At 32.5% G+C, this 23,946-nt stretch overlaps 1 protein-coding gene across 18 annotated transcripts in view; it reads left to right on the plus strand.

Annotated features, from left to right (window-relative positions):
* Rim (Rab3 interacting molecule) overlaps positions 1 to 23,946 on the plus strand; it is a 513,404-nt gene that overhangs the window by 175,800 nt on the left and 313,658 nt on the right. For 16 of the 18 annotated variants that reach the window (XM_069820163.1, XM_069820168.1, XM_069820167.1 and 13 more), the window contains exon 4: positions 9,584 to 10,110. The exons of the other annotated variants lie outside the window; for them this stretch is intronic. In XM_069820163.1, the coding sequence (XP_069676264.1) occupies positions 9,584 to 10,110 (527 nt within the window). The remainder of the gene's footprint in view (positions 1 to 9,583; positions 10,111 to 23,946) is intronic. 18 annotated transcript variants of the gene reach the window in all.

Below are 23,946 nucleotides of genomic sequence, written 5' to 3' on the forward strand. Positions count from 1 at the left end.
TGTGTATTGTACTTTCTTTCTCCTCGTTTCATTATTACGTATATCTATGCATGTTGAAGCCTTCCATGGGGGAGAAAAATTTACATCAAGGACAATAACTAGTCAGCCGTTTTGACCCTCGAATCATGAACGAAATATCCGTAATTTTTTTAATATTTACTTACAATTTTCTCGCGCATTAATACACAGTATAATACATGAAAAATCAGTTTTGAAATAGAAATAACCTTAAAATTTATCAAACATTGGTTTTATAATCACATCGGAAAAAATAATTAAAACTTCCAAAAATAATGTACGTAGCAACTAACATAAAATTCTGTTCATTACTCTAGAAATTCAACATAATTTTACGATCGATGGTTATATTGTGCTGCCTAGATTGTCCTTTGATAAGTGTAACCAGCAGTCTATGACGGAATCATATCCACACTAAGCTAGCTTCATTGATTTCCAACGACAACATAATATTTTTTATGTAAAGACACAGAACACCTCTTCATTTTATTGAAAGGCTTTTACATGATTCCATAAAAGTGTTTAATTTTTTGTTATATTAAAGTATTTTATTCAGCAGTAATCTCACTAGACGTATTGGTTTATCTAGAGAAAATCAAAACTGTAGTAGGATTTACACGATTAGAAGAAAGTCTATAAGGATTAGAAGGCTTAAAGTACTCTAGTACAATAAAATATTAATTAACTTACTAAAATTCTATTTCACTAATGTTAGCTTTACCAACACGTTTGAACGGAGCCGTCATTTTCAGTTGACTACCTATGCAGGAACAAATGACGATCGCAAAGGATGTTTTATAGTACGTACCGAAAAGAATTTTCATTTTGAAATGTTGGCAAACAAAGAAACAAATGCTAGGGATAAAACTATAGTGATAAACAGCAATCATTGGTTGAGACACGTCCTTCGTACCTTTTTATTGATCAAAAGTAGTATGACGTAGTAAAAGTGTAATAGTCATAGTAAATATTTTACTAGCTGCCACAGTTTTTTGTTTTAGAATTTACCCATGAGAGCATTCAAATATGTTATTCTATAAGGTGCAGTGCTGCTTCTTCGTTACTAATTATAACACAAAATAATAATTTACAATTAAATATGACTCAACTTAAAATTGTTATAGCTACGTATGACTTTATTTTTTTTAATAATTTATCATTACAATACATACTACAGAATTAGGCTTAACTTTAGTCTCTAGACCACGTGACCAACCAATTATTTACTGAGTACCTGATAAAACAAAGATTTTCATAGCTCATTTTTCTTACTTGTGGAGCTTTTGAGGTAGTATTAAAGAAAACTTATTTACCCTGAGACAGGATACTCTTGTCAAATTAATTAAATAAATTAACATAGCGAATCTTGTTGTATTTAATTTGATTTAAAATGGTAATTTCTGTTCTAACTATTGTAAACATATAGGTACACATGTGGAACGTGCTAAGATGATGAATAACATTAATAGAGTTGATATTATAAACATTTTCTTTTAAAGCAAAAGCCTCTTTATAAATCAGGACAGTTTTGAAGAAACTCTAAGCTTGTTAAAAGTAACGTTTACATGAAAAAAACGTCATTTCATTTACAAAGGAATATGATTTAACGTCACTATACTCTATTTAGTTGCTTCATTTCAATTTTTGCAACGTAACAAATCAAACATTCAAGCCATTTTATCTCATAAGAAGAAAGCCTGTCTCATTCGGTCTTATTATGAGCGGATTGGATATTTTCCAACGTCCTCAAAAAATTAGGGTTGCCAAATATTCCATATTTTCCAAGACCTCCTAAACTTCGGCCTATTCCATTATCACTCGTGTTCCATATTTTTCTGAATATTTTCCAAATTCTTTGCACTCACTCATTCATTCATAGTGTTCTTCCCAAGGGCAAGTCTTTCACTGCAAACCCAACTTTCTCCAATCTTCCCTATTTTCGCCTTCCTCTTTAGTTTCCGCATATGATACATGAATCTTAATGTCGTCCATCATCTGACATCTTCTTCTGCCCCGAACTCTTCTCCCGTTCACCATTCCTTCCAGTGCATCCTTCAGTAGGCAATTTCTTCTCAGCCAGTGACCCAAACAATTCCTTTTCCTCTTCCTGATCAGTTTCAGCATCATTCTTTCTTCACCCACTCTTTCCAACACAGCTTCGTTTCTTATTCAGTCTGTCCACTTCACACGCTCCATTCTTCTCCACATCCACATTTCAAATGCTTCTAGTCGTTTCTCTTCACTTCGTCGTAATGTCCATGTTTCTACTCCTAATACAGTGCCACACTTCAAACAAAGTACTTCACTAGTCTCTTCCTTAGTTCTTTTTTCTGAGGTCCGCACAAAATGCTGCTTTATCTATTAAAAGCTTCCTTGGCCATTACTATTCACCTTTTGACTTCATGGCAGCAGCTCATGTTACTGCTTATAGTAGACCTTACACTCCATGAAAAAAATAATTCCTAGATATTACAATGATGCATTTTCTGTATTAAAAATGTGGGTTTAAAATACACTGCTACATTTATGTTTACTTTGTAACAAGCAGTTGAGCAACCTAGAAATGAAATGAGAAAAAAAATCAAAGAAGTAAGAGTGACAATCCACAGAACAGAAAATAATTTTTAAAAAATCTCTAAATCTTTTGATTTTATATCGTGAATATTAATGTTTACTTGACGCATATTATGTCATTCCTTAAATTTTATATTAATGGAATGGCTCCCTTATATTGCTAAGTTATCATAATTTACAATTATAATAATTATAACATGAAATTGTAACCTCATTCCATAAAAGTATATAATTTTGTCTAAGTGAATTTTTATTTCATTTTCTCTCCTATTAAAAAACGTATTTAGTAATCCTGGAGAATGTTAATTTTATAATTAATTGGATAAATTTCTTTTGTTATCTAGATGTAGTACAGCCTGAAATAAAGGTTATTAATATTTATTATTGAACAAAATAAAGATTATATTTCAATTTCATATCACTCCCTTTTTTCATAAACAAGATCTTTTTCGTTTTAGTGATACAGTGTCAGAATTTCATGTAAACGCCATGTTAGCAAAATGTCAGAGATTTCAAAAGTGTCGTGATTTATGTAATCTATAACATAAATGAAATGGACTGCTAGCGGAATACGAATTTATGATAACATAATTATTAGTTTATTTAATTGTTTGAACACGTAAACTGCTGATAATGTTTCTAATAAGATTACGAATAATAATAATAATAATAATAATAATAATAATAATAATAATAATAATAATAATAATAATAGAGTTAATATAACATACCGGTAAATTCTAAATTGAAAAATTCTAATAAAATATTCACATCTCATCGCGCCAATTCCACAAAAGTGTGGAGTAATACAAAAGCTATTTGTAAATACGAGTATGTAACTTATAATTGATAAAATCTGCTTCTTACTTATATAATAATTGTTATATCTGGAAGTCACATCTTTCAACAGTGTTCAAAATCAAATAAGCAAGTCGTTAGTCCTGTAATGAAATTATTGAATAAAAATTATTTTACAATTTTCGCGGGAAGTCTTTTAATAAACATTTACATATAATGATCTCAAATAACGTCACTATCTTGTGATATTCAAATTTCTGGTTGATATTTTATATTCTGAAATCTCCAAATTAATATCTCAAAGAATTAACTGCCAATATAGATAATTGTAAATACTGACGAAAGTTGTTATTCCTATACTCGAGAATTTCGTCCTTTAAAAATTCAAATTTCGAGTTGATATTTTATATTCTGAAATCTCCAAATTAATATCTCAAGGAATTAACTACCTATATAGATAACTGTAAATACTGACGAAAGTTGTTATACCTATACCCGAGAATTTCGTCTTTTAAAAATTAAGATTTCTGGTTGATATTTTATATTCTGAAATCTCCAAATTAATATGTCAAAGAATTAACTACCAATACAGATAACTGTAAATAATGACGAAAGTTATTTTACGTATGCTCGAGAATTTCGTCGTTTAAAAATTCAAATTTCGGGTGGATATTTTATATTTTGAAATGTCCAGATTAGTATCTCAAAGAATTAAGTACCAATATAGATAACTGTAAATACTGACGAAAGTTGTTGTACCTATACTCGAAAATTTCGTCGTTTAAAAATTCAAATTTCGAGTTGATATTTTATATTCTGAAATCTCCAAATTAATATCTCAAATAATTAACTACCAATATAAATAACTGTAAATACTGAAGAAAACGTTGTTACACCTGTACTCGAGAATTTCATAAATTAAATATTCAAATTTCGGGTTGATATTTTGTATTCTGAAATCACCGAATTAATATCTCAAAGAATTAACTACCAATATAGATTAGTGTAAATACTGAAAAAAGTTGTACTGTACTCGAGAATTTCGTGACTTAAAAATTCGAATTTCGAGTTAATATTTTATATTCTTAAATCTCCGTATTAATATCTCAAACAATTAACTACCAATATAGATAACTGTAAATACTGACGAAAGTTGTTATACCTGCACTCGAGAATTTCGTCGTTTAAAAATTCAAATTTCGAGTTCATATATTATATTCTGAAATCTCCAAATTAATATCTCAAAGAATTAACTACCAATATAGATAACTGTAAATACTGGAAAAAACTTGTACCTGTACTCCAGAATTTCGTCGCTTAAAAATTCGAATTTTGAGTTAATATTTTATATTCTTAAATTTCCATATTAATATCTAAAACAATTAACTACCAATATAGATAACTGTAAATACTGGAAAAAACTTGTACCTGTACTCCAGAATTTCGTCGCTTAAAAATTCGAATTTCGAGTTAATATTTTATATTCTTAAATTTCCATATTAATATCTAAAACAATTAACTACCAATATAGATAACTGTAAATACTGGAAAAAACTTGTACCTGTACTCCAGAATTTCGTCGCTTAAAAATTCGAATTTTGAGTTAATATTTTATATTCTTAAATTTCCATATTAATATCTAAAATAATTAACTACCAATATAGATAACTGTAAATACTGGAAAAAACTTGTACCTGTACTCCAGAATTTCGTCGCTTAAAAATTCGAATTTCGAGTTAATATTTTATATTCTTAAATTTCCATATTAATATCTAAAACAATTAACTACCAATATAGATAACTGTAAATACTAAAACAAAATTGTTGTACTTGTACTCGCGAATTTCGTTATTTAAAATTGCAACTATGTAGATGAAATTATTGGGGATCATCAGTGTGGTTTCAGGCGTAATAGATCGACTATTGATCAGATTTTTTTCTATTCGGCAGATATTGGAGAAAAAATGGGAGTATAAGGGTACAGTACATCAGTTATTCATAGATTTCAAAAAGGCGTATGACTCGGTTAAGAAAGAAGTTTTATATAATATTCTTATTGAATTTGGTATTCCCAAGAAACTAGTTCGATTAATTAAAACGTGTCTTAGTGAAACTTACAGCAGAGTCCGTATAGGCCAGTTTCTATCTGATGCTTTTCTAATTCACTGCGGGCTAAAGCAAGTAGATGCACTATCACCTTTACTTTTTAACTTCGCTCTAGAATATGCCATTAGGAAAGTTTAGGATAACAGGCAGGGTTTGGAATTGAACGGGTTACATCAGCTGCTTGTCTATGCAGATGACGTGAATATGTTAGGAGAAAATCCACAAACGATTAGGGAAAACGCGGAAATTCTACTTGAAGCAAGTAAAGAGATAGGGTTGGAAGTAAATCCCGAAAAGACTAAGTATATGATTATGTCTCGTGATCAGAATATTGTACGAAATGGAAATATAAAAGTTGGAGATTTATCCTTCGAAGAGGTGGAAAAATTCAAACATCTTGGAGCAACAGTAACAAATGTAAATGACACTCGGGAGGAAATTAAACGCAGAATAAATATGGGAAATGCCTGTTATTATTCGGTTGAGAAGCTTTTGTCATATAGTCTGCTGTCAAAAAATCTGAAAGTTAGAATTTATAAACCAGTTATGTTACCGGTTGTTCTGTATGACTGTGAAACTTGGACTCTCACTTTGAGAGAGGAACAGAGATTGAGGGTGTTTGAGAATAAGGTTCTTAGGAAAATATTTGGGGCAAAGAGGGATGAAGTTACAGGAGAATGGAGAAAGTTACACAACGCAGAGCTGCACGCATTGTATTCTTCACCTGACATAATTAGGAACATTAAATCCAGACGTTTGAGATGGGCTGGGCATGTAGCACGTATGGGCGAATCCAGAAATGCATATAGAGTGTTAGTTGGGAGGCCAGAGGGGAAAAGACCTTTGGGAAGGCCGAGACGTAGATGGGAAGATAATATTAAAATGGATTTGAGGGAGGTGGGATATGATGGTAGGGACTGGATTAATCTTGCTCAGGATAGGGACCGATGGCGGGCTTATGTGAGGGCGGCAATGAACCTCCGGGTTCCTTAAAAGCCAGTAAGTAAGTAAGTAAAATTGCAACTAACTTTAACATATGTTCCTGAAGTACATTATGTGCTATAGAATTCATCAACAAATTTCTTAGTAACACTTCAATTTTTAACAAGTTGCAGTTTTAATTAATAGTAATTTAAAAATATTTTTAAATTCCACTGAAATAAAGTTCCTAGTCATTTAATACATAAAACTGAACACTAAACACTGTTTCTCAAGGTACAATTCTGAAATATAAATATATCTAAATTATTCCCATAAAATTAATAATCTCTGTTACATAAACTGTAATTTACATTGTAAGAATAACAAGAGGTGTTCTGTGTTAATTTAAATTTGTTCATATATGCTACAACTAGAAACATGCATTTCATAAAGTGTGTTTTTGCATTAACACGTGGTTTGTTTGTTTGTTTTTAAGTTTAATGCGTTGCAATAATTTTGAAATACTTCAGATTAAATCATTTGCCAGAGATTAAAGCTTTAATGTAACTTTATTGTGCACTTGAGAATAACATTTGTTACTTAGTGCACTTATTAAAAAGTATTGAGTCACAAATCAAACAATAATCCGGACATCAGAAATAAATATGAAATAAATATGTTTTCGATTTTTTGCTATTTTTAATGTAATAAAATTCAAATTTTAATACCATTTGAAATCGAAATAACATTATTTTTTTAAGTATTCATTTCAGTTCCACTGAAATAAAGTTCCTAATAATTTCACACATAAAACTGAACACTAAATACTATTTTTCAAGGTACAATTCTGAAATATAAATATATTTAAATTAGTCCCAGAAAATTTATAATCTATGTTATATAAACTGTAATTTGCATTGTAACAATAACAAGAGGTGTTCTGTGTTAATTTAAATTTGTTCATATATCCTACAACTAGAAACATGCTTTTCATAAAATGTGTTTTTACATTAACACGTGGTTTCTTTGTTTTTCAGTTTAATGCGTTGCAATAATTTTGAAGTACTTTACATTAAATCATTTGCCAGTGATTAAAGGCTTTAATGGAACTTTGAATGACATTTGTTACTTAATGTACTTATTAAAAAGTATTGAGTTACAAATCAAACAATAATCCGGACATTAGAAATAAATATGTTTTCCCTTTTTTGCTTTTTTTTAATGTAATAAAATTCAAATTTTAATACTATTTGAAAACGAAATAACATTATTTTTAAGTATTCATTTCAGTTCCACTGAAATAAAGTTCCTAATCAATTCATACATAAAACTGAACACTAAATACTGTCTCTCAAGGTACAATTCTGAAATATAAATATATCTAAATTAGTCCCAGAAAATTAATAATCTCTGTTACAAAAACTGTAATTTACATTGTAAGAATAACAAGAGGTATTCTGTGTTAATTTAAATTTGTTCATATATGCTACAACTAGAAAAATGCATTTCATAAAATGTGTTTTTGCATTAACACGTGGTTTGTTTGTTTGTTTTTTCAGTTTATGCGTTACAATAGTTTTGAAATACCTTACATTAAATCATTTGCCAGTGATTAAAGGCTTTAATGGAACTATGAATAACATTTGTTACTTAATGTACTTATTAAAAAGTATTGAGTTACAAATCAAACAATAATCCGGACATTAGAAATAAATATGTTTTCCCTTTTTTGCTTTTTTTTAATGTAATAAAATTCAAATTTTAATACTATTTGAAAACGAAATAACATTATTTTTAAGTATTCATTTCAGTTCCACTGAAATAAAGTTCCTAATCAATTCATACATAAAACTGAACACTAAATACTGTCTCTCAAGGTACAATTCTGAAATATAAATATATCTAAATTAGTCCCAGAAAATTAATAATCTCTGTTACAAAAACTGTAATTTACATTGTAAGAATAACAAGAGGTATTCTGTGTTAATTTAAATTTGTTCATATATGCTACAACTAGAAAAATGCATTTCATAAAATGTGTTTTTGCATTAACACGTGGTTTGTTTGTTTGTTTTTTCAGTTTATGCGTTACAATAGTTTTGAAATACCTTACATTAAATCATTTGCCAGTGATTAAAGGCTTTAATGGAACTATGAATAACATTTGTTACTTAATGTACTTATTAAAAAGTATTGAGTTACAAATCAAACAATAATCCGGACATTAGAAATAAATATGTTTTCCCTTTTTTGCTTTTTTTTAATGTAATAAAATTCAAATTTTAATACTATTTGAAAACGAAATAACATTATTTTTAAGTATTCATTTCAGTTCCACTGAAATAAAGTTCCTAATCAATTCATACATAAAACTGAACACTAAATACTGTCTCTCAAGGTACAATTCTGAAATATAAATATATCTAAATTAGTCCCAGAAAATTAATAATCTCTGTTACAAAAACTGTAATTTACATTGTAAGAATAACAAGAGGTGTTCTGTGTTAATTTAAATTTGTTCATATATGCTACAACTAGAAAAATGCATTTCATAAAATGTGTTTTTGCATTAACACGTGGTTTGTTTGTTTGTTTTTTCAGTTTATGCGTTACAATAGTTTTGAAATACCTTACATTAAATCATTTGCCAGTGATTAAAGGCTTTAATGGAACTATGAATAACATTTGTTACTTAATGTACTTATTAAAAAGTATTGAGTTACAAATCAAACAATAATCCGGACATTAGAAATAAATATGAAATAAATATGTTTTCGCTTTTTTGCTTTTTTTAATGTAATAAAATTCAAATTTTATTACTATTTGAAATCTAAATAACATTATTTTTTAAGTATTCATTTCAGTTGAATTATTTCCTTGGCACTCGATAAATTTCTACAATGAAAAGTATAATACAGTAAGCTAGCTTAGTTTAAGGATATGCATTCCATGTTTCCATTGCCATCAACATCACCATTCATAAAGTCTTGTCTGTCTTGTGGTTGCATTTGTTCTCTATGTTTAGCTATGGATGTTTTCCGAGGTATCTATCACATTTACGTACCTACTGTTATACAAGTAACCATTGTTACCATTACTATGTCTCTGTTTTCCGTTACTCTTTCTTTATTTTCTCTTTCTTTTTTTATTGTCGCATCTTTACTAGGGAAAGTAGAGACCTGTCAGACGCGACACCATCTGTACCACCGTCACCATCATTCCTCCAATAACAGAGATCACAACCATTATAGCCACTCTCACAATAGCCGTGAAGGCACGAGACATTCCAACAATGCTGCCAACATTAGACATCATAGTAAAATTTCTTCTTCCGATAACACGCGGACTAGTAGTAAAGAGGTACCACAGGAGAAATTTCCACGAGATCTAAACGATTATCGTGACCGCTATTTCGCGTTTCGTGACCGAATCGTGAAAGAGTGCTCGGAATTATGGGAAAGAGAAGAGACGAGTGCCAGCGATAGCCGTCGATTCACAGAGCGCAGAAAGAAGACAGTGCGTTTTGACCGTCCTGTGCCGTCGGACCAACGCCAACACTCGCAAGACTGGATCGCAGTGAGATGGGCTTCGGACCGCCAGGGTTCTCAAGACTCGCAGACCAAGGATTCAGGGATCGACACCAGTAGTACGTTCACTTCCAGCGAGGATTCTAACCGTGGAGAAGGGCCAAAGGTACTAACCTACAACAACACAACTCCGTAGTCAGATTCTGCTTTTATAATACTTCATCAGACACTCTATTCACGTAGGATTTCAAAGTTCGTATTCGAAATTTTGAGTGGTTTTGATTGAACAGCTTATAAAACTGTTTCTTTTTTTGTTTTGTATGAAAGTACACAAAATACACATTACAAACACGATATTTTAAACTAATTCATCTCTGAGAGAAATTTAATTTTACTAGATAATTTATCAGTTTCTACATTTACATTTAAATGTATGTTCATACTTTTATATTCTCAAATAAAACAGTTAATTATCTAAATTTATGAAAAAAAAAAAACCCATTCTTCTGCTATTTTTGTTTACTTCATACAACCTTCAGTAACAGATTAAATAATTCTTTGCACTACTACCATTACATCACGTCTAGTAACAAATAAAAGACGCTTTAATGTTTTTATGCAGTAAGTTCATTACGTTCCAGTTTGATAACACTTTCAGAAGAGTTAATGTGTTCTTTAACATGGAAACAAAATTTCACTTAACTTATTGTATGTCAATACAATAGTTATAACTGGGATGACAATTTTCTCTGTTGTGATTAAATTTTATTGCTATCGTGTTCAAGTTAATTATCCTTATTTTAAACAATAATTTTGCATTTCTGAAAACTCTTAAATATCTGTTGTATTTTGTATTCGGAATATCAATTTTAAAACAGATATCTTTGTGAATAATAATAATAATATTAATGCATATAATTATTGTATTGCAATTAAAACAAATCTTTACAGATTCTTAAGATTAAGATTGTTAACATTTATGTTATATAATGTAGACTTTTATATTTCAATAAGATACTTAAACAAGAGTAAGTTTATAATGAATTTAATTTCATACTAGAGTTTGTAAGCAATACCTTCAATAACATCATCTGTACAGCAAACTTGTTGGATCAAAAATGTGTTATACAATTTAAAATTATTAAATGCTGCAATTGCCTCAAGACCACTTAAACGTTTCGAACACAAGCATTGCAATCGGCCTTTTTAGCCTGAACATAAGTGATTTTAAAACAGATATGATCGCACTACGCTTGCAACTTTAGTTATGCTCGATTTTTGTAACTAGTTCGCTATTATGTGATGACGTCATTTCGGCATATGTTAAATCAAATTATTATGTCAGGGTACTTCTTACTAAGTATGAACATTTAGCTATATATTCTGAAGATAACTAAATATAAGGTATAACACACAAATAGTTTATTTACTTATGAAACCTACGCGCAGAATACATTGTCACTGTTTTGAGAAATTATTAAAAATTCATTTTTATGATACATATTGACTGTTCATTATATAGCTACATTTTGTATTTCAACTTTAAAGTTGAATTGTTTTCTAAATTTCATTAGAGTTAGTATCACTATCAGTCAATTTAAAACATAGCCATATTTAAAATATAATGTTTCTTTATTAATATTTTGTGTAATAGCCGCCTATATGTTTATCAAGTACAATATAGTTATTAAATACTATAGTACAAGGTGTGTCCCGCGCCGTGGCCATCCCGCCTAGGACTCGCGTTACGGAATGCGCCCTGGTTCGAGTCCTCATGGGGGAAGAAATTTTCTCATGAAATTTCGGCCAGTGTATGGGACCGGTGCCCACCCAGCATCGTGATGCACTTGGGTAGCTACAATAGGTAGCGAAATCCGGTTGCGAATACCAGCTATAACGGCTGGGGGGATCATCGTGCTAACCACACGATACCTCCATTCTGGTTGGATGATCGTTCACCTCTGCTTCGGCATGTGGGCGTGAGGCCAGCAGCCGGCTGGTCGGTCTAGGCCCTTCACGGGCTGTAGCGCCACGGATTATTATTATAGTACAAGGTGTTCCATTCAAACCTCCCGTCCACACCTGTGGAGTAACGGTTAGCCGCGAAACCAAGTGGCCCGGGTTCGATTCCCGGTCGGGGAAAGTTACCTGGTTGAGGTTTTTCCAGGGTTTTCCCTCAACCCAATATGAGCAAATGCTGGGTAACTTTCGGTGTTGGACCCCGGACTCATTTCACCGGCATTATCACCTTCATCTCATTCAGACGCTAAATAACCTGAGATGTTGATAAAGCGTCGTAAAATAACCTATTAAAATAAAAATAAATTCAAAGCTCCCTGATTTCAATTAATCATTGCTAACAAGGTGTGCGGATTTATGAAATGAGACTGATACTAAAAGAAAGAGAAACTCAAATAATTTGTACTTCATTTGTTTGAAGTTGATTGTTTTGCCACTACATTGCGCAACATTCGCAAAAGCAAAAATGGCAACACCACAACAACGCGGACAAACGGTGGTGTGGTATGCGGAGACGAAACGAAATTACAGAGTTGTCGGAGGCACATTGAATTGCCTTGATACCTGGCGAATGGATTTACTCGGGCATCTCTCAAATCCCGCTCGAATTTCTTCCACCTTTTCTTCTGTCACGGAACGCCGAGCTCCACCAGATTGTTTCAGGACACTGCCGGTCGTAAGAAACTTATTGGACCAGATCCTAATTGAATTTTCATCAGTTACAACTCTTCCGTACACTCGTCTGTAATTTCGTTGCATTGAAATCACGGATTTCGTCTCCGCATACCACACTACCTTTTGCCCGCGTTGCTGTGGAGTCGCCATTTTTGCTTTTGCGATTATTGCGCAACGTAGTGACAAAACAATCAACTTCAAACAAATTAAATATAAATTCTTTGAGTTTCTCTTTCTTTTAGCAGTAGTCTCATTTCTTAAATCCGCATACCTTGTTAGCAATGATTAATTGAAATCAGGTTTGAATGGAACTCCGTGTACGTTTGAAAGATTGACATTTTCGGCAATGTTTGTCATTTTCAGATCTACAAAAACTCATAAATGTGAACAACGTAATTCAACAGTCGGTTAGGAATCAATAAACAATATACAGGGTTAGTTGAAAGTCCCGTACCACCTAAATAACTTTTGAAGCATACGGTTCAGTGATATGAAACTTGGTATGTGAGGATAACCATATACTAAGAACTCAGTAATGGTATTACCGAGTTTTTTCTGCTTCCGGTTTAACCGGAAGTAACTCCAACTCTCTTATTTTAAATGGAACACCCAATATATGCTTTTATTTTTGAATAGTGCTCATTAAGAGCTTTTCCAAAAGTACCCACACTCGATACTTCTGCACAAATTCAGTGTTGCTAAGTTAAGAAAACAGAAAAGTGTATCGAATATTAAAATAATAAACGCACCACCTAAATAACTTTTGAAGCATACGGTTCAGTGATGTGAAACTTGGTATGTGAGGATAACCATATACTAGAAACTCAATAATGGTATTACCGAATTTTTTCTGCTTCCGTTTTAACCGGAAGTAACTCCAACTCTCTTATTTTAAATGGAAATATATATATATATATATATATATTGAATAGTGCTCATTAAGAGCTTTTCAAAAAGTACCCACACTCGATACTTCTGTACAAATCCAGTGTTGCTATGTCAAGGAAACAGAAAGGTGTATCGAATATTAAAATAATAATAAAATACTCCTTCCTTAACAAAAACAAAACAAAGCTAGCTCACCTTCTAAATTATGTGTTCAAATTGGTATCTCTCAGCTGCTTTAAAATGTGTCACTCGATCATATAAACCATTTAAGAAATGATTTAACCAGGCTTTAGGAATATCTTGCACCACTTCCATTTTTATTTAGGAACACTGAATTTGTACAGAGGTATCAAGTGTGGGTACTTTTTGAAAAGCTCTTAATGAGCTTTATTCAAAAATAAAAATATATATTGGGTGTTCCATTTAAAGTAAGAGAGTTGGAGTTACTTCCGGTTAAACCGGAAATAGAAAAAACTCGGTAATACCATTATTGAGTTCTTAGCATATGGTTATCCTCACATACCAAGTTTCATATCACTGAACCGTATGCTTCAAAAGTTATTTAGGTAGTGCATTTATTATTTTAATATTCGATACACTTTCCTGTTTTCTTGACTTAGCAACACTGAATTTGAACAGAAGTATCAAGTGTAGGTACTTTTTGAAAAGCTCTTAATGAGCTTCATTAAAAAATAAAAAATATATATTGGGTGTTCCATTTAAAATAAGAGAGTTGGAGTTACTTCCGGTTAAACTGGAAGTATAAAAAACTCGGTAATACCATTATTGAGTTCTTATTATATGGTTACCCCACATACCAAGTTTCATGTCGCTGAACCACATGCTTCAAAAGTTATTTAGGTGGTGCGGGACTTTTAACTAACCCTGTATACATTATTGAATAATAAAATGTAGTTAAAAATTTAAAACATTCGTTAGATTAAAATTTACATCAGCTTGAAGACATGGTGAAAGTTGTTGCAAAATTTCTTCCTGTGGAAGATTTTTTGACACGTTGCGGTAGTCAGCTATGGCCCAGTGTAACTATAAGATGAATTAAGTATTGTGAGAAGCTAATTCAATTTTAATCTAATGAATGTTTTAAAATTTTAACTATATTTTATTCTTGAATAATTATATTGTTTATTGATTCCTAACCAACTATTAAATTAGGGGAGAGTTGGGTAGTATCGGACATAGGGTAATATCGGACAGTGCGTTTCTTTCATCTACCACACGATGATAGTACCTGATTGACATGGTTACTTTTCTGTGATGTCACGGGCAGAAACGTAACCATGTCATTCAGGTACTATCATATGAGGTAGATGAAAGAAACGCAGTGTCCGATATTAAGGCTGGTTCACAATAAATCGGGAACGGAAACTACAACAAGAACGAGAACGGAAATAATGTTAAAATAAATGTATTTAAATGTCAGCATTCACAATAGTTATTTATTTATTTATTTATTTATCTATCTATTTATTTATGTATTTATTTGTTTATTTATTTATTTAAGGCCACCGGCGTGGCTCAGTCGGTTAAGGCGCTTGTCCGCCGGTCTGAAGTTGCGTTCGATCCCCGCTTGGGCTGATTACCTAGTTGGGTTTTTTTTCCGAGGTTTTCCATAATGTGAATGCAAGGTAATCTATGGCGAATCCTCGGCCTCATGTCGCCAAATATCATCTCGCTATTACCAATCTCATCGACGCTAAATAACCTAGTAGTTGATACAGCGTCGTTAAATAACCAACTAAAGTTTATTTATTTATTTATTTATTCATTTATTTATTTATTTATTTATTTATTTATTTATTTATTATTTTGCTAATAATTATAACATAACATATTATATATAGAAAAAACTTTAGCTCGCCCCTGAAAGAGGAGAACTCGTGCTCAGGGGCAGATTATGAATGCTAACATTTAAGTACATTTATTTTTTAAATATTTCCGTTCTCGTTCTCGTTATCGTCGTTTCCGTTCCCGGTTTATTGTGAATCAGCCTTTAGCCGATGTCCGATACTATCCAACTCTCCCCAACGTTGTTCACATTTACGTGTTTTTGTAGCTCTGAAGATGGCAAACATTGTATGTATGTATTTATTTACACTGCAATTGGGCAAGCACTCGGTGGCAGTGGTATACACAATATAAACAATACACAATAAAATGATAAGCAATACACAATAAAATTTACAATACACAATACAATTACACAATACACAATATAATTTTATACACAATACAATAAGAATACATAATACAATTTAACACAATAATAATAAAACATAAATAAAATACCTAATGTTACAATACAACCTACATAATTATGTATAGGCCCTACATAAGTTTCAATAGTCTTTCACTTTACTCACTGTAGTGGCACTATGACGCATTTCACTGACACTTTAGCACACATTTCACTGACACTATAGAACACATTTCATTGACGTTATAAATTATCAGTGGCGTAGCATGAAATTTTGAGCAGGGGAAGCTAACTCAAGTTGTCTTTCATGCAATATGAGAAAACGTATTACAAAAATATAGTCTTAAAATAAATAGTAGTCAATGTCAAGTCAGCAGTCAAAGATTGGTTGGAACCTCGTAACACCAATAAGGCATGACCTCAAATGGTACATAGTAAAATATGATTTCACGGTTTACACATATCTCTAACAAATAGACACGTATACGTATAACATTCACTCACTCCCTGTCATACTTAGATAAATCACAATATTAACGGTCAATAGAATGATACAGTATTAGTATTATTACGTAAGTAAGCGTCTGTATTTTGAGTGTGTCCTTCATTCACAGCAAGGGAGTCGGTCATTTGTTTTTTAGATCACACTTTTGTTCGTAAGTCAGTCTTGATAATAGAATTGTCCTAAAAAATTCAAGTAAATTGGTGTCAGGAACTGTTATTTCACTCATTATTTATTATATCAGCCACAATGCACACTAACACTTCAACTGAACACAATTCACGAAAAGGGATAACTCGGAAACTACTTATTTTCAATGTCAAAGCTAGCTTCCTGCGGTCCTTGCGACCAGGGTAGTTTAGTTAGAAAGGGATGGAAAATCTGCGGGGTGGGTTATACAGAAGAATGAGTGTAAGAAACCAGTCTGCTTAGAAGCTGGTGTGTGCAGGCTTCTTGTTTACTGCTGCATCACAAATCATCTTGAGCTGCCGCATCACAATATTTAACGCCTAAATATAAATTCTATTAAAATTAATAAATAATTATGTCCATAGACTGCAGGTTTATTATGCAATTATTATGAACTAGGGAAGCTGAGCTTTTTAGCTTACATTGACGCTACGCCACTGTAAAATTATCACTGATCGGAACTATTCACTGCACTGTAAAATCATAACTTCACTGACTCACCTCACTTCACTGATACAACAGTTCAAATAAGTCAAATAATTACACCCTTATGCATACTTTATAAACATTGCCGAAAACGTTAATATTTTAAATGTACTATAGTATTTAATAGCTATATTGTTCTTTATAGGCATATAGACGGGTATTGCACAAAATATTAACAAATTATTACCTTCGTATCGGATAATTATCAACATGATAATAATGTTTCTTGCCAAATTTGTTTGCCTAATGTAATTTACAAATAGATATCATAATAAATATGGTCATGTCATATGTTATTAACTATCATTTTCTGTACTTATAATGCAAACTTAATTAAATACTTTATGATAAAGTTATATTCATATACTTGAGAGCCAGACTCGTGTAAGGTAAGACAATATAACATACTGCTATTCTCACATGATCACGTAAGAAAATGTCATTTTAACAGTATTCTGAGTCTGGAAGCTTTGAATCTGATACTTGTATGACAGAAATAATGTACGTACACTTAATTCCATAAATCGCTGTTTACAAAAATCAAGCATAATCTACAATAGGTTTAATCTTTCTTTGTATGGACTTGCACGAGCATGACTTTCAGGTGATTGATAACATTAGAATGAGAAGGGTCACTTTTAATTCTGAGTCACTTATGCACACTAGATTATTTATTTTAGCATAGCTATTATTCTAGAATTGATTAGCTAAAATAAATTAATCTTTATTTAATTAAATATTCGTAGATCATTAGTTAAGTTGTAACTTTATCTTCTCTCGCACTCAATATTTATGGATTAATTCTTTGTAAATTAAAACTATCACACAAACATTTTATTTTAGGTTTCCTGTCAACAGATTTCGATTGCTTTCAATTTTGAAGTAATAGTTTGTAATTGTAAACTAGAGAATTTATGCAAATATTGAAATTAAACGAATTCAGTCGTTTATATATCCTATTTATTGTCGCTTGACTAATAACTACGATTGTTTTCAAATTGATTTATATGCTGAACACAATTCTACATAGTTTTATAACTAAATAATGATCATTGAACATAAATTAGCATTAAAATTAAATTCATCCTATTTTCAGAAAACTTCCTTAGCAGTATATTGTTATACAAAATATATTAATTACATTTATACAATCGAAATGGAAATCGTTTACAAAACTTGACAAATATTCAATATTTTCACCTTAAATTCTAAAATAACCCATTTTTAGACATCTAATGGTTTCATATCGCTTCCTAAGTAATATTTTGTAGATTGTGTAGTACAGCAACTTCTGTGGCTATTTTAAAATATTTGTAGAGATTTCAAGAAACCTTTAGCATTTATGTAAGAGAAGTAGGCCTAATTCAAAATATTGTGCAGTAGAGTCTCTATTATCCGTCTTCCGATTCACCGTCTTTCTCGCTTAAGGCTGATTCACAATAAACCGGGAACGGAAACGAGAACGAGAACGGAAATACTGTTAAAATGAAGGTATTTCAAAGTGAGCATTCACAATTCACTATTGTGAATGCTCACGTTTAAATACATTTATTTTAACAATATTTCCATTCTCGTTCTCGTCGTTTCCGTTTCCGGTTTATTGTGAACCAGCCTTTAACCATCAGGCCGCCCGGTCTCCAAGGCCCTCCTATCTTTTTATAATTTTTTGCAGCATTTTTATTAAGAAGTGGCGTTAGTTTAGCTACACAGCAACAGATGGTGGCTTAAGGCTGGTTCACAATAAACCAGGAACGGAAACGAGAACGAAAACGAGAACGGAAATAATGTTAAAATAAATGTATTTGAATGTGAGCATTCAGAATAGGTAATTCTGAATGCTCACATTTAAATGCATATATTTTAACAATATTTCCGTTTTCGTTCTCTTTGTCGTTTCCGTTCCCGGTTTACTGTGAACCAGCCTTTAGCGGTCCCCTCTCCACGCCACACCTGCCGTGCGCACTCTACTGCGCACCTGACTTCGCACGTTCACCCACTTCCACCAACACGCTCTGGCTGTAACCGTCAGCACATACTGTATTGTAGATTATATTGTAATAGATTTTAAAACGGACATAAAATTTGAAAAAAAAAAAAAAAAAAAAAAAAAAAAAAAACAAAGTATTTTTATGAAAAATTTCCCTTTTCTCGCTTAAACGTCTTTTCGATTATCCGTCAAGGCTCCGGTGACTGCCGGTTAATTGAGATTCTACTGTACATGCAATTTAGACAGGTTCTCAACTATTAACCAATTAGCGATTACAAGCCTTTTATTATGATTTTATAATTTACATCCAAATTATATTGCATAAGTGTAGGAGATTATAATTTGAATATCAGTACAATTAATAATACTCCCTCCGTTCCAAAATATGGTATAGTAACAAACAAAACAAGTTTGATTATTGCGCATGTGCACATGAAATGTTTCGCGGTGTGGTATTCTGTTCAGTAGTGAAGGGACTATCAGACAGTGCAGTTGTGAATGTTTCTAATCTTCTGTAGTGCATCGAACTATAATATTTAAATAGTTCATTATGAACAGAAATCAAATGGGCACCTGCTGTGGTGATCCTGTTGCATAAAATGTACCAACAACGTATAGGTAATTCAGTATGGACACTTCGCGTCGGTACCTTTGATGTAGCCGGACTGATTTCAATGACTTTCAAGCCAGCTAGAGCGTGAGATTCTGCTTTCTCCCTAGAGTTGGCGCTGACATCGCACCAGCTAGCAGTCGACACACCGGAAATATAACACATATAATTAATACATCTAGGTACATTATGTACTCAAATAAAATAAATTGAATCCACAAAATAATAATGTCTAGACCAGGCCTGCACAAACAGCGCTCAACGAGCGCACGCGCTCCTTCGGAGCGGGAGAGCGGTGTTTACCGCTCGCCGAAACGGAGAGGAAGATACGTCAGAATGACATAGACTTGCTATAGGTAGAGGAGAGGGAAACCACCACTCAGTTATCTAGTGGAGTGCAGTGTGTAGGCCTATTCTCAGTAACTGTTTCACGTTGCTTACCTACTGCTACAGTACAGTATGGAGGAATCTAAAAGACGGAACATAACATTTAACATTTAACGATTTAAGCTCGAACTTATTGATCTTCAATGTGACCTAAGAGCTAAAGATCGTTTGAATAATACTACTAGCCTGGTTGAGTTTTACAAGACTAAACATTAGCAATAATATCCACGACTACACAGGCTGGCTGTGAAAATGATTGGTATGTTTGGCTCAACATTTATATTGTGAGCAACGGTTTTCTATAATCAACTTTAATAAAGGCAGACATCGAACATCTGTAACTGATGTTTCATTACGATCAGTAGGCTACTGTTCCTTTCAGCTGCCAACAACATAAAAGCTCGTTTTGATGTACTGATAAATAAAAATATAACAAAATGATATTGTACATTTAAGTAGCTGTAGAATTTCTATTACTTCTGTAACATAAATATTTCTTTATTAATTAATAATAGTCCAAGATAGTTTTGCAAACACTGAACGGGAATTCATTTCATAAGCACTCGTAATAGTACTTCCTTTTGTTTATATTTTGTACGAGATACACCCCTTATACAGAGCGCAGCTAATACCTGCATTCCGCTCATGAGCTGTGATCCGGCTCGGAGAGCGCAAACCTTGTGCAGGCCTGGTCTAGACTCTAGAGTTCCTTTATAATGAGAGTTGAGACGTTGATCCCAACAACAATTAAAATATGTAATGATTTGATAGCACTGAAAATGGAAAAACAAAATTCTTATGAGAAGTAAAACCATATATTATATACAAATATTAACGAATTCGATACTTAATTTTATAATGTATTATATTAGTTTATAACATAATTTATTATATCTGAAATATAAAAAAAATATTATTACAACTGGTTTTCCACTGAGAAATAAGGAAAAGCTGTTAACTTGAATTTATTTGAAGCAAAGCGTTACTGGATTATGCAAGAAGGTAGGCGATGTTTGGATCCTGTGTCTCAACTCTATACTCAATTATTATCTTAGCGTATGCTCGATTGCACTAACCTCTAGCGCTCGAAAGTGGAACTAAACGCCGGCGCACAGAGAAACAAAACACAGGAAAATTCGCTCAGTGTCCATTCTTTATAATCCCTATTCGCTGGTAACACCAACCCTATCAATTTTGAATAGAACATCTAAGGCTCAACAGTCGTACAAAAACGGGTTGTAATTTATTGCAGTTTTTATGTTAATTGGCCTCTCTCAAAACAATGTTTGTTTTTTATTTTATTAATTTCACATCACACAGAATTAAATGTACCTAATTTTTATGTTTTTCTTATGTTAATTTATGAAACAAATAAGTATCTAGAAGATGTATTAAAGTTGCATTATATTACTAAGAATGTTAACAAATGTATACCATATTTTGGAACAAAATTAATTACATCTTTCTATGCCATATTTTGGAACAGAGGGAGTAATTGTGAAATCAAAATTTCTTCCTAATTTTTTTTTATTAAATTTCATATCCAAACACAATTGCGGTGCGCGGTGGAGTCGCAGTTAAGGCGTTTTAGTTCAAAATCGGAAGATCGCGGATTCGACTCCCTATGAGGTCATGAATTTTCTACGCTGATCTAATACTTCTGGGCTCATTCTTGCCATGAGGTTTGCTCAGAATCTAATAAAATAATTACCAGAAGTATTTTCTTGTGAACAAAGGCGGCAATCACATAGGATTGACGTCGACCTGGTTGGCGAGTTGGTATAGCGCTGGCCTTCTAGGCCCAAGGTTGCGGGTTCGATCCCGGGGCAGGTCTATGGCATTTAAGTGTGCTTAAATGCGACAGACTCATGTCAGTAGATTTATCGGCATGTAAAAGAACTCCTGCGGGACAAAATTCCGGCACATCCAGCGACGCTGATATAACCTCTGCACTTGCGAGCGTTGTTAAATAAAACATAACCTTTAACATAGGATTGACATCAGTACTGCTACTTATTTACTTATCTATTCATCTATTTATATATTCGTCTATTTATATATTCATCTATTTCTATATTCATCTACTTATCTATTTATTTATTTACTCATTTTGTAATTATTTATTTATAGATTTATTTAGATAAGTAATATAGATTATCATTATATATCTTAGGCTTTGTCCCAACGAATTCAATATAGCGTCACAGAATGGTGCTACAGGACATCATTTTATTTTTACTAACATTTTTCATATTAACTTGGCTATACCTTTAGAGAACCGGAAACACAGTTTGCTACCCCCTTCCACGACTGTAGTTCGATGATACTGACGTAAAACACAAACAAATCACTCTACTAGGTATAGGAGGGAAGAAAAGTAGTTAATCCATTTACGTAAACTAGGAAATATCGCGATTTTGAGTTCGATAATTTTCATTAGGTTTTTGTTTAATCTTAATACAGTACTGTATTAAGAATAAGTGTTTTTACTCACGAACTGAATTATCCATGCGAACGTATTCATTATGCAGTGTATAATATACTGTCTACAGCACATTAGCGTACAATATAGAGAAAGAAGTTAAATTGAAAAATAATCATAATATGAATATTTAAACACATTTTTGAAAATGGTGGCCGTTCATTTCGATACAGGCTTCAGTTCTTTTGTGAATATTATCGCACTATAGCCTATTGCATCTAATCCCAATTACCAGTTTCGTCCTTCGTATTAGTAACTCATGTTGAAATAATTCTGTACCTACTCTATAAAAGAGTACCTTACGTACTGTAAATTCAATCTTCACTTCTGCCCGACCCGCACAGATAAAATTACTCAGACATACTATCTACTGTCCGTCCAAGTGGTTATGCCGCAGGATCGTAGAAAGGGGAGAAATCACGTGACAGCTAATTACTTAACGAGGCCCTTTTATTTAAGTTATGTTAAACAGTTGTATAATATTACGTAAACGTCCAATTCCTAACAGAAATTAATGTTTTCAGAAAAGAGCTAAGACAGCCCAACTTTTACAGAGGGGCGAACAGAAGCAGGTGGGGGGAATAGGGATGCGACGTATGCAAACGGACAGTACCTGTGCGAAAATATGGTTCAATATTGAAAGCTCTTTCGTCACTGGAAAACGCGAACATATTTCTGGAATGTACTATAGCCTACTCACTAACTCTGTGCTGTTTACTACATGCGGCCTTGGTTCTGTGTGGAGGACAGTTGGAACTTCATTAGTAGAAGGGGTGGGAGTGAAGTACATTCAAAAACTCAGGTACAATAAAAATTGAAGTAAAAATAAAATGATGTCCCTGTATAAATAGAAGACATCATTACACATTGTAGGACTTAGAAATATATACATTAGTTGCAAATCAAGACTTCAGGTATAACTCCCTGTAAAGTTGATTTGAATAATTTCGAGGGAAAAATTGTTCCGGAGCCGGGTATCGAACCCGGGACCTTTGGTTTAACGTACCAACGCTCTACCACTGAGCTACTCGGGAACTCTAACCGACACCGATCCAATTTTTCCCTCTATATCCACAGACGGAGTTAGTGTGCACTTGAAGTTGGTTGCTTGACGGTTGTCAGCCCACTTTGAGGTCTGTGGATATAGAGGGAAGAATTGGATCGGTGTCGGTTAGAGTTCCCGAGTAGCTCAGTGGTGGAGCGTTGGTACGTTAAACCAAAGGTCCCGGGTTCGATACCCGGCTCCGGAACAATTTTTCCCTCGAAATTATTCATGTACATTAGTTATTTGGTAAAGAGGCCCGCATTTGTGAGATGTCTAGTGTACGATCAAAAGATCTCCCTTCCCTGTTCGCAGTGGTGTGTAAGTCTGATAAAAGGGAAGGTTGAACAGAGTAAGAAAGAAAGAAAAATATTTGATCATATTGCAGATTTAAAATTTAGATGAATCTACCAAGGAAGATTGTCCCTCGAAAGAACACGTCTGACGCAATGTTTTAATATTTCCGGTCCGTTTTAAAGTTACGAATTTTTCAAGTTTCTTGTTATAATTTGTTATTGAA

Source organism: Periplaneta americana, chromosome 3 (genome assembly GCF_040183065.1).
Source record: "Periplaneta americana isolate PAMFEO1 chromosome 3, P.americana_PAMFEO1_priV1, whole genome shotgun sequence".
NCBI lineage: Eukaryota > Metazoa > Arthropoda > Insecta > Blattodea > Blattidae > Periplaneta > Periplaneta americana.